Source organism: Zosterops lateralis, assembly GCF_965231275.1.
Source record: "Zosterops lateralis genome assembly, chromosome: 3".
In the NCBI taxonomy this organism is placed as follows: Eukaryota; Metazoa; Chordata; class Aves; order Passeriformes; family Zosteropidae; genus Zosterops; species Zosterops lateralis.
In genome coordinates, this window is record NC_139764.1 from 11,762,385 (window position 1) to 11,778,990 (window position 16,606).

Sequence of the window (16,606 nt, forward strand, 5' to 3'; positions counted from 1 at the left end):
TCATATTATGCTGAGGCCATTCTAATGTATCTACCTTGGCAACATCCAAACTGAGAGTGAGACTGCACATCTGGGAATACAGACTGTGCTTTCTTGTGAGGAATGCTGCATTCAGCAGCAAGGCTGTTATACCAAAGGAGAGCCATTTAATCTCTAGCAGTTCATTCTTTCAAGTGTTCCTATCCATTACTTCCTAATCTCACTCCTCCGGCAAATGCCTCAGAAGAACAGATCTTTTCCTATTGCTTCTCACTACTCTCCCACTCTGACACAAAGTGACAACAGAGTTTGCGGAGCTTTGCTCTGACAGGAGCACGGAAGCAGCTCCCATCTGTCAGGTTTCCACCTCCTTGATAATCATGGCTTGTCCCCTTGTGCAGCCAACTTTGCCATGCCCTGCCCACCTCTGTGAGCAGCACTCACCCTCAGCTTTGTGCCAAATGTCTTTTTGCAAGTCTGTAGGGTATGAGACTCATCTGGTCTCATCCATAGTCATTGTTCCCTTTAGGCCAATTTTCCTTCTCTGACTTGTTAAGATCCTGGTGACACGTGTTATCTGGTGGAACAGCTTGAAGTAGCTAAAATGAAAGATTTAATTCCTCCCCAAAGATGAGTTGCACATGCACACTGCCGTACCCAAGGTGAAAGCCTTACCTCTTCTGAATTCTCTGCCCCACCATCCTTCCCGCTACTGCTGCTGCTGCTACTGCTGCCAGGCTTTGTGGTGCTTTTGGTAGACTTCGGAGACTCCTGAAAAGATGAGAACACGTTCAGAGAAAACTTCACCTCGTTCAGAATTCCAGCATTTCTCCGCAGAGCTCAGGTGTGCGCTGCCACAGAGCACTCCTGCGGCACGCCCCGCTCCGGACACCCACTCCCAGCCCTTTCTCCCTGCGAAGGGCATCCCGAGCGGCTCCCGCGGCAGCTGACGCCCAGGGCGAGGCCCCGGAGCCAAGCCCCGGAGCGATGCCGGCACCTCCCGCGCTGGTCACCGCAGGAAGACCCCGGCGGGGCACCTGCGGCTGACAGGGCCCGGCGCCCACCCAGCCCTTCCCCGGGGCGCGGCCTCATCGGCGATACGCGGTGCCGGGGCACCGGCAGCCGCGGCCGGGCCGCGCTGGGCGGCGGCAGAGGCGGATCCGGGCGCTGGGCCCGCCGGCGGAGGGAGCGGCGGGGCCGGGACGCGGGCGCGGCCGTACCTCCCCCACCGGGAGCATCCCCGCGGCCGGCGGAGCGCGCAGGGCAGGGCAGGGCGGGCCGGGCCGGGCCGGGCTCGCAGGGAGGCACCGCCGGCCGCCCCTGGCACCCTCCCGCCCGCCTCCCCCGGGCCCGCGCGCGCCCCCGCCGCCCTCCTGCGCCACCCGACCCGCCCGCCGCGGGAGCGCGCCCGCGCCCCCGCCCCCTGCCGGCCACAGCCCCGCGCGCGCCCCCGCCCGAGGGCTGAGCCGAGGGAAGGCCGCGCCGGGGAGGGGCGGCGGGAGCGAGCCGTCGGCCGCCGCGCCGCGCGCGGGAGCTCCCCCGGCGCCGCCGCCGCGCCCAGGGCCGCACCTTCTCCTTCTTCAGCTTGTAGGGCATGGTGAGCGCCGGCCCCCAACCGCTCCGCGCCCGCCGCCGCCGCCGCCGCCGCCTGCGCCCGGGCCCGGCCGCAGCGCCCCGCTCCCATTGGGCCAGGCGCGCCGGCCTGCCTAGCAACAGCCTCCGCCGCCGCCGCGTGCCGCTGACGCAGGGCGGCCGATTTTTCTGATTGGCTGCGGGGCGCGCGGGCGCCGGGCACGCCCTCGGGGGCCGGGCTGCGGGAGCGGCTCTTCCGGGGCAGCGGCCCGGGCGCGGGTTCGGGCTCGGCTGCTCCTGCCCGCGGGAGGACTCAGGCCGTGCGGGGCTCCCCGGACACAGCGGGCGGCTGCCCGGGGCTCTGGGGGCCCCGCTGCGTGCAGCCGGCTCCTGCAGAGCCGGAGGAAAAGGGAGCGGGCTCCTTGTCCTGTGCTGCCCGGCTCTCCTCTGCACCGCTGGAGGAGGAGGAGCCCAGCAGCCTGAGCCGGCCCCAGGGTGTGCACCCCATACACGGGGCGGGTGCTTGTTAGTGCTCCCACACACAGTCTGGGGGGGAATAGGGGGATGAGTGAAGCTGGCGGATCCAAGGGTGAATGGAGACGGGTGTGTGAGCACTGCGAGGCCCAGCACATGGTGCCTCTTCTCTCCAGAGGCTTAAACCTGGAAAACATTTTCCTGGACAGCGAGGAAAACATGAAGGTCCCCATCTCCAGATTTTCCAGACAGGTGGTAATGCAGGATGTCAGTGGGGGAGTCCCTTGGAGTCTCCCCACATCAGGGGCTGCCCAGCAAGGCAGCACTGAGCCAGAGCTTCTGCTGATCCTATGCTTATGCATGTTCTTAGATCGAGCAGAAGCCCTGTGACCTCTTCCTGGCTAACAGATGGAGTCCTGAGGCCATTTTCTGCACCCTGCTCTGGGGCTGCAAGCCTTGTTACACCACCAACCTGCAGCACCTGCTGTGCCAGACCCAGCAGTCCTGTCGCACCACAATGCCAGCCCCTGACCTAGGACTGCAAGGTGGGGAGCTGGGAGCAGCTTGGGATGAGGAGAACAGGTGGATTCTCCTACCTTCAGGAAGGATGCATTCAGCATGGAAGCATGGCTCCATCTTCCATCTGAACTCTTCATAATTTTCTCTACATGGTCCAGCTAGGAGACAATTGGGTGAGCAGATGAAGAAGCCATGGTGCTGAGGAACAGAAAGCTGCCCTCCCAGCAGGCCTCTCACTTTTCCAGAGGCTGCCTTTAGCTGCAAGTTGCAGTGTCTGCTCTGGCTCAGTTCACCTCTCCTTGGCTTTTGTTCCCCTTTCAAGTATGATCTCAAAGAAGATGGCTCTGCCCCTTTCCAAAGCAGCAGAGAAATCAGAAATCTCACAGTGGTTTCCTAACCAGAACTTTCTCCTGGTCTTTCCATGTCCCCTCAGTATCTCCTGCTCTGGATTCTGTCTTTTAGGGAGATTTGTTTGAGCTCATCCACAGCCAAACAGAGTTCTCATTCCTTCCCTTGAAAATGTTACTTAGGATCCAGTGCTCATTCGTTGTCCTTTGCTTTCCATCAGTCTTCCTCGTCTCCAGATCAGGCTGGTAAATCCAGGTGCAGCTGCCTCTGAAGAATACAGGGTGGGAAGGAGACTGGCACTGGTGTAGTCCAGCAGGCTGTGTCCCTGCCCCATGGTCTGTCTCCAGACCTCTTTGGGATCATTCCACACATACAGAAATTCTTTGGAATGTGTCCATGCCCACAGCAATAGTTTCTACTATTGCTATGCCTTGAGCTAAGAAATCCCAAATTCTTTCCCAACCTTTACTTTGACTCGATTTTCCTGTTCTTCCTGTACATGTTTTGTAAAACTATATGAAGGTACTGGCTGGTAAGAAATCCTGTGTTTGCACATTCCCTCAGCTGTTTTGCATTGTTCAGATACAGTATTTGGTGACCACAGATGACAGAATTTCACCCTGGGTTGCTTAGAGCAGCAGCAGAAGTAAGGTTTGTAGTGGACTATTGCCTCAACAATCTCTAAGTTGACCAGAATTCCACCATGGGGGTTAATGGGGAATTCAGAATGGATTTTGTGCATTGATTTCTGGGGTGTGTGTGGTAATTTCTGAGGACAACTCAGAAAGGCCCACTACTCCCTTTCAGTGGGTCAGCAGGGCAAGTACTGATCACAAATGCAAGAACCTCTTCACACTGGGATGACTCACACAACTGAAGTGCCACAAGGGGTGCCTATAAACCCTTCAGCCTGGAGAAAAGAAGGCTCAGGGCAGATCTTGCTGCTCTCTACATATTCCTGAAAGGAGGTTGTAGTGAGGTGGGGGTTGGCCTCTTCTCCCAGGTCACAAGTGACACGACAAGAGGAAAGAGCCTCAAGTGCCATTTTCCCAGGGCAGGTTTAGAGTAGGAAAAATTTGTCACTGAAATGGTCAGGTTGTGGAACAGGGTGCCCAGGGTGGAATCATTATCCTGGAAGTGTTCAAAGAATGTCTAAATGTGGCATGTGGGGACATGGTTTAATGGTGAACAATGGCAGTGCTGAGCTAACAGTTGGATGCAATGATCCTGAGGGTCTTTTCTAATCCTAATGATTGTATGGTTCTACAATTCAATATTCTATGTACCAGCAGCACAGAGGACATTACACTAAAAAAATAATCAAAATAAAAAAGATGTGGTGATTCCTGAATCTTAAATATCTGCTCTGATGGGAGAGACCAAGCAAGCACCTGTTTATACACCTACATAGTTAAGGAAGGGAAACTGTTCAGAATAGCTTAAGGCCTCCACAAGAAAATACTTTTTCTTTCTAGCACAGAGAAACAAACAAATTATATTAAGACTCACCCCATAAAGACTGACATGAAAGTAGTTTTTTTTTATTTGTCCTCAGTAATAAACTTCACTCTGAGGCATTTCTGAGGATTTATGTCAGCTGAGTCTATTCCCCTTGTTTGAAAGCCTGTGGAGCAGCTTGCAATTCCCTCCTCACAGCACTACATTGCCACTCCCAAGCCCCACAGAGCCTTTGCAGAGCCTGCTTTTGGAGTGACCACCCCTCATGATGTTGTCACCAGACAAAGCTCCCAATAATCCTCAATTGCAGAACTCAGTCTTCCCAATGAGACACAGAAAATGAACCAAAATCAAATTGAGACAAGAATGCACTCCTTTATTGTTCAAAGCATGCAAAAGTCCAACCAGTCTTTACGAAAGCCTGGCTGAATTTTTTTGCAATTATGATCTGATCAAGAGAAAATTTCTGAAAATCTCAAATGTTAGGAGAAGCTTGTAGAAATGAGATAAAACATGTCAGTTAATTACATGACTTTCTGCTAGTTATCCAGAACGGGCTGGTATTTTAACAATAGTTTCCTCTTTTTTGGTCCAGTACCTCCTGGGATTAATTAATTTATGGATTTCTCTGGATTTTATGGTCTTTCTCTGGAATCTGAGGTACAGGATCACTCAGCAACAATTCAGAAGAAATGCTTTGCATGCTAATTAGTTTGCACACCCACTTTTTCTCTTCCTGTGCTTCTGTGTCTTTCTTGGGCTGGTGGTCTCTGAGTTGGTGGCCGCAGATATAAGTTCCTGATGGAATTACGTTTCAATACAATTGCTAAGTTGGCTTTATTAATTTCTTCCTTACTTCCTTTGGGAGTTCTACCAGGTGTCTTTGTGCCCATAAACTCCATGTCCACTCTCAGTGTGTATCCTTTTCCCAAATCTTTGTTAACCTCTCCCTAGGTCTGAGATCACTGAAGCACCTCAAGACCTAAACCTCAACAAGGCAATTCATTTGTTTTTCTAACACATGGAAAATCTCCTTTCTTGCTGACTAGGCTTAAAAGCATACGAAGATCAAACATCTGAGAACTTCCTCTTAAGAGAAATTTTACATATTCCACACTTTGCACCACCCACGCAGAGCCAGGGAAGCTCCGTAACTTCCTTGCCTTGCTCGTGTGGTGCCTCTTTAGGCATAAGTCAAATGAGGACCTACTTTCCAAGGTGGTATCATAACCCTTATGTGCTATCAAAGAGCTCCTTCCTCCCTGTCCCTGTTCCCAGTGCCGATTGTATCAGCCGGGCTGGCGCTGCCTCCCCGCACATCCCTGAACCAGCCGGGCCGGATCTCCGTGCTCCACCGCGGTCTCACAGACAGCTGCAGACCAGGTGGGGTTTTTTTTCCACGGGCACACAGAGCTGCGGCCCTCAGCAGCGCCGCCCGCTCCGCGCCCCGAGCGGCCAGGTGCCGCGGGCCCCGCCACAGCGAAATGGCGGCGGGGCCGCTGCCCTCAGTAGAGATGGCGCCGCGGCCGCTCCGAGGCGCTGTGGGCGGGCCGGCTTCGGAGGCGGGGATTGGTGGGGGCGGTGGAGGGGCGGGGCCAGGGGCGCGGCCGGAGGCGGGGATTGGCGGGGGCGGTAGAGGGGCGGAGCGATGGGCGCGGCCGGAGGCGGGGATTGGCGGGCGCGCCCGCGGGGCGGGGCGCGGGGCGCGGCCGGGCAGTGCCGGGCAGGGCGCGCGGCGAGTGAGCGCGGCCCCGCTCCGTTGCCGCCGTCTCCGCCGCCGCCGCCGCCGCCGCCCCCGCCCCCGCCCCGGCATGAGGAAACGCAACGAGTCGGTCACGGTGGAGCATGAGCGCGCCGCCGCCGCCGCCGCTTCTGCCGCCGCGCCCGGGCCCCTCGACAAGGGCTGCAGCCTGAGGCGAAGCCTGCGCCTGCCTGCCTCCGCCGCCGCCGAGGGCATGAAGCGACCGCTGGGCAGGTGAGCGCCGCCGTGCCTCCGCCGGGCTTTGTTATCCCCGTGTCTCCGCCCGCCCGCTGCCGGCGGGGGCTCCGGGAGCGGGGGGCAGCCCGGCTGGGTTTGCCGGCAGAGGGGCAGGGCCGGGGAGCCCGCGGGACGGGCAGGTGAGCGGGCCCGGGGCGTTCGCACCTCGGCCCGGCTTCCCCGGCTCGCCCCGGGGCCCTCAGAGCCCGGTGCCGGCCCCGCCGTGCCCTCAGAGCCCGGAGCCGGCCCCGCCGTGCCCTCAGAGCCCGGTGCAGAGAACCGGTGAGAGGGAGCGGCGGAGCCAGCCCCGGCCGGCCGGGGATGGGAGGGGTTGGGTGCTCGTACCTGTGCGCTGCTGCCTCCAGCCCCCTCGGAGCAGGCAGGAATTCTCCCGAGAAAAAATGGCTCACAGGGAATCCTTCCGTCGGGGAACGCGTGTGGAGCGGCAGGGCCCTGCAGGTAGGATGTCTGCGTGTTTGGAAGGAGCTGGCGGCTGTCAAAGTCATCTCTTTGCCGTAAATTAATAATCAGATTTAGGGGTCAGTAGGAGAAGCTGACATGAGCGACTCTGTTGGAAGGACGTGGCTTTTTGCCAGCTGTGTTAACGTTTTAAACGTTTCGTGCATATTTATAGTAGGGAAGTGTTTGTGTACCTTTCTAAAAAGACCAACAATAGAAAGTGCTTATCACCTGGATCCTCCATCGTGCAAGATTTTGGCAGGATGCAATACACAATGAAGACTTGCCTCCCTGGCCCTCTGCAACTGCCATTCAAGATACAACCTCTTAGTTTCACCTAAACTAGTATGGTGGTGTTCTTTGTGTTTTGAAAGTGTGGAGAATGTGTAATGATCAAAATAGCTGTGTGGTTCGGGTAGCTGAAACCAAATTGCTACGCTTCAGCAATACAGCAGCCAGATTTAAAAAAAAAAAAAAAAAAAAAGCTACTTATCAGTGCATTTCTAATAAATGAGCTATTGTGGATGTTTCTCTGCTAAATTTTCTGAGATTTTTTTTTTTCTGTTCTCATAGGCAAAATTAGCATTTAACATTTTAAAAGAGCTGTGGATACTTGTCATGTTCAAAGACACAGGCTTTAAAATGTGATTTCTTTTATTGAGTAATAGCTATTTAATTTCGTGCCCTGGAGGTAAACCTTTGGGATGCTGTCACTGCTCTGTACATGTTATGACAAGATTTTGGTAATTGGAAATGGCGCTGAGTTGATCTCTCAGTTTCCATGGCTGTGCAGTGGATCAAACTGCGACAGTGCTCTGCTTTTATAACATTTTAAAATTTGGCATATCCATTCTCTTTGTCCAAGTGGATGTCTTCTAGACCAGTGGCACTCGAATGATGGCTTGCTGGCTTCTCCAGCATTATGAATGGCCCTCAAGTACCTTTTACTCAAATGGAAATGCTCTGTCGGTGGTGAGCATTGAGCAAGCCCTAAGAGCCCCGAGTGCAGGCTCTTGGCTTGCTCTGGCAGGCAGGTGCTTTGTGGGTCCCAGACCCAGCACAGCTGTATTGCCAGGGCCAAGCTAAAAATAGGGAAAGCACATCCTGTCTGCGAAAAATTCGCTTGCGTTTATTTCTCCATTTACACGTTTGAAAATGGTCAGCAGTCAAGCTTTCCTTGTTTTTCTCCATGTTCCGCTTTCGAAGTCTGTTTCAGAAATTCCTGAAGTCCTGCATGAATTCTGGCCCTTCCCCTTCCTGGTTTCTGCTCCCCACCTTCCCCTGTCCTTTTTGGGTCAGGTACTCTATTCCACACAGCAGTGTTTCTCAAACTTGTGACATTGTAGGAAAATCTTGTTTGAAGCTGGCTTTTCCTTTTCCACATTTTGAAATATCTGTATTTCTGTGATTTTTTTTTTTTCTTTCATGCTGTCCTGTGTTGTCTGCCTTTCTTACTGACTGTAGGTGGACCTTCTCTGACTTCCTCACCTTGTGAGCCTTCAGACAGTGGTTTGCAGGCAAAGTGTTTCTGCCAATACTTTCCAGCAGTGTTTTTTATGGGATAACAACCTCACTGCTCAACTGTGAGTGTGCAGGAAGGGGAAGTCCAGACAGAAGAAGGTATGATGGCCAGAGATGAGGTTCCTGTCCAGTACAATCACCTGAGTCAGGTCTGACAGCCTTCTATCTCCATATCCCACCTTTGGTGGACAGCAGGGAGTGTTTAAGGAGGAGCATGAGGGTGCACATGCAGTGACCTCCCTTGGGCAGTGACCCTGCCCGTGGTCACTTATTTGGCCAATAAATTGCTGTTAGATCATCTAGATCCTCATATTTTAGTTTGCAAGGTCATGCTGTTATTGCAGCATTCCTTATATACCTGGAAATAAAAGTAGTGTTTGGTTGTTGTTGTCGATGGGTTACATCAGTTCTACTTCCCAGCTTGCCAAAGCTGTAAGGTGAAAATTCAGGTGCAGGGTTTCTGGGATGGTGGAGGTGGCATAATATCTGAAATTGGAGATTTGTACCACAGCAGGCTATTCTTAGGTTGATCCTTGGTGAAATAGTTAAAATCAACACTTGGACTCTGTGTTAAAGGGGAAGTTGGGCTGTCTGCATTTCATGCTGCTGGGTTTTAGCCTCTGCAGACTTGGGGAAGCAGCACAAATGTTTGGCTTCGTCGTGTGGATTTCCATCTCTTATTTGTAAACGATACAAGCCACTGGCTAGAAAGGCAAATCAATCCCCAGCAGCGTGGAGTGGCTGCGTAGTTCTGCAGCCAGGGGCTGATCATGTGGCATATTCCATGGGTCAGGAGCACAGGATGGGGGGGCTGCAGAGGCAGCTGGAGCTGCAGCACTGACCAGGAGGCTGCTGTGTGCCCTTCTCCTGCTCACGTCCTCAGCAAAGGCTAAGCAGCCTCTAGCTGTTTAGGTGATGTTTATGGAATACAGTGCTGGTTTACCACCGGCAGCAGTTTGTTCTTGCAGCAGTGTTTTTTGAATTTTACCAGCACTGCGTTTGCCCCTCAGTTTTTGTTCAGTCATACCATCACAATGTGCTCATTCATCCAGGAGCTGAAACTCCTTCTAAAGGGGTGGCTGTGCATTTTGGCTGGCAACTGCTCTGCTACAGAAAGTGTGTGCATGTGCCTCAAAGTGTAACGGAGATGGATATCTGATAAATAAGATTTATGTGGCTTTGGCTAGTGCACAGTGCAGTCAGTGTGGCTTTTCTTAAGTGGTTTACAACCAGAAATGAGCAAATACAGGTATTTCCATTTTCTTCTATAGATAGCAGTAAAATCTAGTATGATGGTTACCAAAGCACTTTACATGTTGCTCCTTTAAAAGTGCGTGAATGATTTTTTTTTTTTTTTTTAAGGAGCTGTTTTGTCTGAAATTATTAAATGCAATGAATAAAGAAGTAATAAGCAGGGCTTGCATTTCCTGGTACGTGTGTTTTGTGTGGATGGCTCTGGTATTTCTATTATGTGGCGTCTTCCAGGTGACAGTGTCGGAAGTACTAGATGGATATTAGGGTAGCATTGTGTTTTGGGTACTTGCTGTGACTCATTTTTGTGGTCGGTGGCTGTGATGTTCTGAGGAAATGTGTTTGAGCAGCCATAGATCTGAAAAACCTTTATGTGGGAGTAGAGAGAATAGAGAAAATCAAATGAGCTTAATGCTGTCATTAGATAGCAGAGCAAATTCTCCTATCTCATTTCTGCTGAACCCTGATCCTGGTGATAAAAGGTCACATGCGTGTTACCCTTCCCTTCTGGGACCTCATCGTTATGTGATCCTCATTTAATCCCAATCAATAGTCAGACTATAGACGTGAAGTGTGAATTCTGCCATTCTCCAGTTCTCCTACAAACACTTGTTTGCTACAAACGTTGTAACTTGTTCCTGTCTCTCTCCATGCTGTCGAGCAGTGAAGCGCTTCAAATCCCACGTGTGAGAGCTGCCTTCCTTGATTCTTCTGTGCTCTGCCTTGCTGGGGGAGCTCCTGTCCCTCGGGCTCCCTTCAGCTGTCCCTGGTCCCTTTGCCTCTGGAGACACAAGTCCCTGCCAGGGGTGTTTTTGGGACCCTCCTGCTGGCTGTCCATTCCCCAAGCTGGATATTTTTGGACTGGGGCTACAATTTGGTGTCGTTTCAGTTCCACTGTAGTCAGCCTTGTTCTTGTCTGCTGTGGTGCAGCTTTCTCAGTGCTTTCTCTTGGGAGGCAGAAGGTTGCTTTTACAGCATTTCCTGGGCATTTCATGAAGATGCAGGGAGGTGCTGAAGGGAAGAGGCTGCAACAGCCTGCTGGTGTCTTCCCCTCTAATGCAGCTGAGTTTTCCTGGAACAGTGAGCGTGCTCAGGCATGTCAAATGCGATGTGTGGTGACCCTTGGTGCCCCCCTGCCCCGGCAGCTGAAGTGCTCCATGCCATCCCGTGCCTCTTTGGATTTAACCAGTGCTATCTTCCCTCTGACAGAAAACTTGGCCGTCTCTATCATCTGCCCCTATGTGCTCTCAGTGCCCCATCCTTATACCTCTAGACCTAGCCCTCTTTCTCCTGATCTTACTTTTTTAGAAGCATTTGCAGAGTCTTTTATGATTATTCCAGTCTGTTCCATTGTAGCAGAGATGACAAATACTTGAATTGTTCTCCTGCAAATTTTAATCAATATATTTAAGGGGTTTTTTTCCTCAAGTGGATTTTATGCTATTGTCTCTCTTAATTGCTGTCTTTAGGTTAAACCAGTTACTTGTCAGGGCTTTCAAAAGAGGAAAAAGGTTGCCTGCATAAAGATATTTCATCAATCATGTAGCTTTTTCACCAGTTCCACCTTCCTACTGGGTAACTGCCTCTATTTCAGTTGTTCCTGAGCAGAGCTCACAAAGGAGCTGTGAAATGGTTTCCAGTTGCTTGTCTGTTCTTTCTTTCATAGTAAATACAGGTTGAATCACAGTCCCTCCTATGGGTAAAATATGAAAAAGCTGTTTTCTTTGGATGAGGATTTTTTTTAGTGTGTGGGGCTCTTTTTTGTTTTTTGTTGTTTGTTGTGTAGGGTTTTTTTGTTTGGGTTTTTTTTTGTTGCAATTCTCTTGAAGAGCATGCATAGTAATATTTTGCTCACATATGTCTAAAATGGGATTGTCTTACTTTTCCCACATGTATGTCTGCCTTAAAAAAAAAAAAAAATTAATTATTTATTTGAGTGGTATCACAGTAGCTCTGCCTCCTGTTTTGTCCTGTGCATTGTCAGCCATTTTGGCAGCTTATGGCTGGGGAATGCCTCTGAATTGCTCCCAGGTTACCATTTGGGACATTAGGTATTTGTTCTCTGCAGCATCTTCCCAGTTTGTTCACCTTTTCCTGCCATTATAATTCTCTTTCCTTGTGCTCATCTTCTCCCCACTCTTTCTCAAAGGCACATTAGTCATTTGGCAAAAATAGCAATATTGCCTGCAATGTGAAGAATTATTAGTTTTATTATTATGGGTTGTTTTAATTTCAGAATTTTATTTTCTTTTTAGGATTTAAAGATTTGTGAAGCCATCATGTTGACATGTAGCAGTTCTATGCCTTAGTGTGTTACTGTTAAAGCCTATCTTTTTTTCCCAACGTTTTCATCACTCACTTTGGGGGGTTTTTTGGTGTTAAATAGGTGGAGTTTACTCTCCTAAGCATCCCTTGAGACTCATAGCGTCCTCCTGCAGGTCTGTCTGGATGCTCTAAATTTTCTTTCCTTGGATCCAGTGTACCCATGAGCCTCTCTGGATTTTCTATAATACAGCACAGCATTTTTTTTTTTCTGCTACATCTTCTCTGTTGTGTCTTCTAGTCTGAGCACTTTCCTCAAGTCCCCAAATGTCTCCTGGAGATGTCTGCTCAGGCAGGCGTGTTCAGGCTGAAGAGAGTTTGCGTTGCCCTCTGGTTTTGTGTTGGTCTCCTTGGACTCCTGATTTCCTTGCAGTGCCTTATTTCTGGCATCATACTTGCCCCTGGGTTCAGTTACTCTGCTTTGGTGGCTTATGTCTGAATTAATAATTACCATGGTATTGCTAATTGCTGCTAGGTTGTGATATTTCTGCTCGGAATTGCCTCTGCTTGTTGGAGTATAGCTAAAGTTCCTTTGGGTTTGGTGACTCCTGGGACCAAAAGGGTTTGGAGTCATCTCTGGAGTGAAGGTGCCTGTGGAGACCAGGGTCTTCTCAGCATTGTCACCTTCCTTTCTGTCCTTCCTGGCACGTGGTTGCTGAGCCAGAAATCGAGTTCTCTGCAGATGCAGTCACAGGTCCCTGCAGTGGATCTGTAGGTTTTCTCCAGGACGCAACGTAGACGTGTTTCTTTTTGATGAAAACAACAATGTGGTGTTTTTATTTAAACTAATGATGGTGACATAATTTCCTCTGCAGAATCTCCTTTCTGCTGTATGTTCAGGAGGCCTGGTGTACCCCAGCAGGGCTTGTTCTGTATTTGAGGAGCCCTGCCCGCTGAGTCTGGGCTCCTTTGGAAGGAGCAGTGGTGCCTGCTCAGGAGGCTGCAGCAAGTTACCTTATCCTCCTAGGCCTGAAGGACAGGTCAGATTATTTTGGTAATCACGTCAGGATGTGAAGTTAGTGAATAGGCTTCTACAGCAACTCCCCTGCAAAACCTGGGGTTTTGTGATCTCGGTGGGTGGCTGTGCTGTGTCCTGTTGTTGCTGTTACAGCAGTGGCCAGCTTCTGACACCGGGAGTGAGTGACTGCAAGCAGGGGAGGTTTACTAAGGATGTAATGTGAGAGCACTATGTTAATGTAGCCGTGACTGAATCAGTACCACAAGAAGATTAAAAGAAAGTGCTTCAGCTGTATTAAAAGGGTAACAGGAGACCTAGGAGACTTTAAAGCCATTAGCCTGAGGTGGAGTCTGTGCAATTTAAATTGCAAGAGTTAATTTGAAATTCAGTGGAAGAAGATTTAACAGCTAAATATATATACCAATGAAAGTAGATCTGTCCTGTGGAAGGACACTGTAAAATGTGACAGGTTTGTCAAGATTACAGCCTGGTTGATCAAAGTATCAGCAGTAAAATTGTTTTTCCAAAGCACTTGACTTTGTACTGTAGTTTATTTTATTGACATTGCTTGCACTGCTGATGGAGAGCATGTTATCTCTATTGAAAATAGCTCAATAGAGAGAGAAACAACTGGGGAATTATAGTGGGATTGATGCTTGGGTTCAAGGGTGTGTAATTTTGTGCATCAACCATGCCAAGGATGAGTCGTTTATCAGTTACTATTGATAAAAGTGGGAGGAGGAGAGGGTTGATGGATAGGGAAGTCAGCAGTTCAGACCTGATGGCCAAATAGTGAAAAGGTCACCAGGACACAAGTGTAGCTGGCAGGATGGTGGGGGAAGAGAGGGTAGGAGGTTGTAAATGTGGGATAGGAATGGTGACAGAGTGTGGAGCTGTTCTAGGTAAGTCACCTCTCTAAGCTGTCATGTGTCTCTGAATATCCCTCAGCCAGACAGCGAGGCTGCCATCTAGGCTGTGGACTTCTGCCTTCCTGGCACGCAGCTCTTTCCTCTCTCTCTCTCTCCAAGCAGTTGGTGGAACTAGTGCAACACTTGGCTTCAGAAATCTGCCTCTTTCTTATTGAAGGCAATTCAAACTTTCAAGCAGAATTTCCTAATTTTAGACTATCAAGTGCCTTGATCATTCACTGAGCTAACAGGAACCATGACTATTTACTTTCCAAATCAAAGTGTTTATTTAACCCAGATTTATTTCAGGATTGTAACTCTTACTGAGAACTAGAGCAATAGAAAAGATTGTTAGACTAGAAGATTAACTTCTGAAACACAAACACTTGAAAACATTCGAGATAAGTCCCACAGCTGCCCTTGTTCAAAAGTGTCTGTCCAATTTGTACCCACTTAAAATCGTTGTTAATTCCTCTTGCAAAAGAGATTAGTGTTGAGTAATGAGAACCATAAGGTCATGTGAAGCCTCATCTCCCTTTTTACTGAAGGTATGCAGAATAAAGTATTTCACGAGGCATAACTGAAGAAACACCCTCTTGAAAGGGTACTCTTCAGTGACATTGTGCAAGCTCAGAGCAGGGAACAGAAAATTCACTTACCCTATGCAGAGCCTGGTTTCCCTTGCCTTGGCAGTAAATCTTCCCCTGGGGTGACTATTTTGAGACAGAGGAGCCTACACAAATGAGGATGATGTAAACTGGAAACTTGGAGTCAGGGCTTATAGGTTGCAGCATCCTTACTTGTGGAGCAAAGTGTGTTCAAGGTGTTTTAAAGAACTGATTGGATTTTAAGACTTCTTGACATCCTCAGGAAGGGAAGCCTGGCACTCTTTTCTCCCTTAAAGCAGTCCTATCTCACTTTTTGTAAAGTTTTGATTAGTTTCAGAGCAGCTTTAGGAAGCAGGAATAAAGCTGACAATACGAGTTTTATACTGCTGAATGTGAAAACTGAATTGCACACAGTCATTGGAAATAGCCCATTCTCTTGTTCTTGCACATCCAGCAGAAATGCGGTGACTGACCTTTGCTTTCAGTTTCCAACAGCCTCTGCTGTCTCTTATAAAGCATTGTTTTCCTCTTTTGACTGCCAGATAGGGACCACATTTCATTCTGAACTTTGGCAGGCTGATGTAGGAGTGCAGCTCAGCACAGTTAGTCAGAGCGTGGTGCTAATGACACCAAGGTTGTGGGTTCAGTCCCTGGATGGGCCATTTGCTCAGGAGTTGGACTCGATGATCCTTGTGGATCCCTTCCAACTCAGAATGTTCTGTGGATCTCTTTCATTTCCCTGCAGAAGTAAAAACTCCAACACCGGCTTTTCACCTTGGAGTTTGTGTTTTCTGGGTTGGCTCTTGAAGGTTTTCTAATGGTAGCAATGGCTTTGCTTTTAATTGTACTTAATTTTTTTAAGCCTTTGTAATTTTGAAGTTCTTCTCTCCACAAGATGATAGCTAGAGCTGGAATCCCCGACTAAAGCACGGATGAGCACAGAAACAGATTAATCTGCCTGGCTATATGCAAAATGCCCCCCTGTTCAAAGTATATCAGGGCCAACAGCAGTTCTGTGTCTGCTCATACATCTGTTCCTTAACTATGGCTGTTGTTTTATGGCCATGCACTGTTTGTTAAGCCTCCCTTTTAAAACAGGTCACAATTACAGAGGACACTGTGACTGCCAGCTGAATGTAACTGTGCCGGGCTGACAGTCAGCATATGTAATGTTTTGGCATTGTTTAATGTTCTTGTTTGCTTGTATGCTTCCAACGGGGAACAGTTGGTCTATTGTAATCAAAATGTATTGCTAACGATGTGTTCTGAATCTAAAAGGTGGCAGTATCACTGCTAACACAAAAACATTCTTTTTTCTTCAGCCTTCCGAGAAGGAATGGCTTCTGATCTCTGCCAGCAAAAGTAGAGCTTTTTCAGCTGGAAAGTATAAGATGACCATTTCCATGTATTTGAAAGGAAAAACGTCTACAATACACAAATGAATCTTTTGCTCAGGTGATTTAGACGAAAGCCAGAGCCACAGAGCCTGCTACTAGTGATCATTCTCAGGCTGTGTGGCTGCCTCACTAGAACTGCTGTGTGAAAAGGTGATTTCATGCCTACGAAGTTGCACTGCTTGGAAACACAGATCTGTTCTCTCACATGTACCCGCAAGAACAAAGAGTGAATCTGGGTTCTTGTTCCTGCTGCAAGGTTAACACAGGCATGCCAGTCTGTGGGGCGGGCAGCATGTTAACAAGTGGTAATTGGTGGTGGGGGAATTGGCTTGGCTGTGCTGTGCGCTGCCTCAATTATGGTATGCATTCAGCAGGCAAGTGGCTTTAAGTGCTGCTTAGGAGCTGTGCTGGAGCATTACTGTCTGAATTAGCTCTGCTCTTGAACCTTTGCTTGTGCACCTTGACACTCCTCCCCATCAGGTGAGTGTGGCTGGGAGAAATGAGCTCTCCTGCTCCAATAAAAACCAGACTCGGCTGGTTCCAGTGCTGCTTCAGTCTTTTGGTGTTTGTGTTCTGTTTTTTCCTCTTTCGTTAGCAGACAGCTAATGTGTTCCCCAGCTCGTGGAGCAGTGAGAGGGCTGTGCCTTTAATATCAACCAGCTGTCAGCTGTGAAATGAGTAGAAAACTTAAGAATTCGGTAAACACTGTGGAGGGAGTGTACTTGCCGCCGCTGTTGTATCTCAATGCCAAGCTCGACGAAAATCTAATGTGGGTGATTTCAGATTTGATTAGTGTCAGCAGCATTGCTGGGGAGCTCTGGAGAAAGTATGTTCTTAGAATTTAAACAAGGGTT

At 49.4% G+C, this 16,606-nt stretch overlaps 2 protein-coding genes across 3 annotated transcripts in view; one reads left to right on the forward strand and one right to left on the reverse strand.

Moving 5' to 3' along the window:
• PPP2R5D (protein phosphatase 2 regulatory subunit B'delta) overlaps window positions 1–1,611 on the reverse strand; it is a 28,806-nt gene extending 27,195 nt beyond the window's left edge. The window contains exons 1-2 of one of the 2 annotated variants that reach the window (XM_083857897.1): window positions 1,549–1,611; window positions 655–750 (exon numbers count right to left, since the gene is read on the reverse strand). In XM_083857897.1, coding sequence (XP_083714023.1) covers window positions 655–750; window positions 1,549–1,575 — 123 coding nt within the window. In that variant the 5' untranslated portion in view covers window positions 1,576–1,611. Of the gene's footprint in view, window positions 1–654; window positions 751–1,199; window positions 1,257–1,548 lie in introns of those variants that run through there. The other variant, XM_083857898.1, reaches the window with a different exon arrangement.
• Window positions 1,612–6,153: 4,542 nt separating this feature from the next.
• The window catches only part of ABHD12 (abhydrolase domain containing 12, lysophospholipase), a 33,289-nt gene continuing 22,836 nt past the window's right edge, over window positions 6,154–16,606 (forward strand). The window contains exon 1 of the mRNA XM_083856515.1: window positions 6,154–6,325. Coding sequence (XP_083712641.1) covers window positions 6,162–6,325 — 164 coding nt within the window. The 5' untranslated portion in view covers window positions 6,154–6,161. The remainder of the gene's footprint in view (window positions 6,326–16,606) is intronic.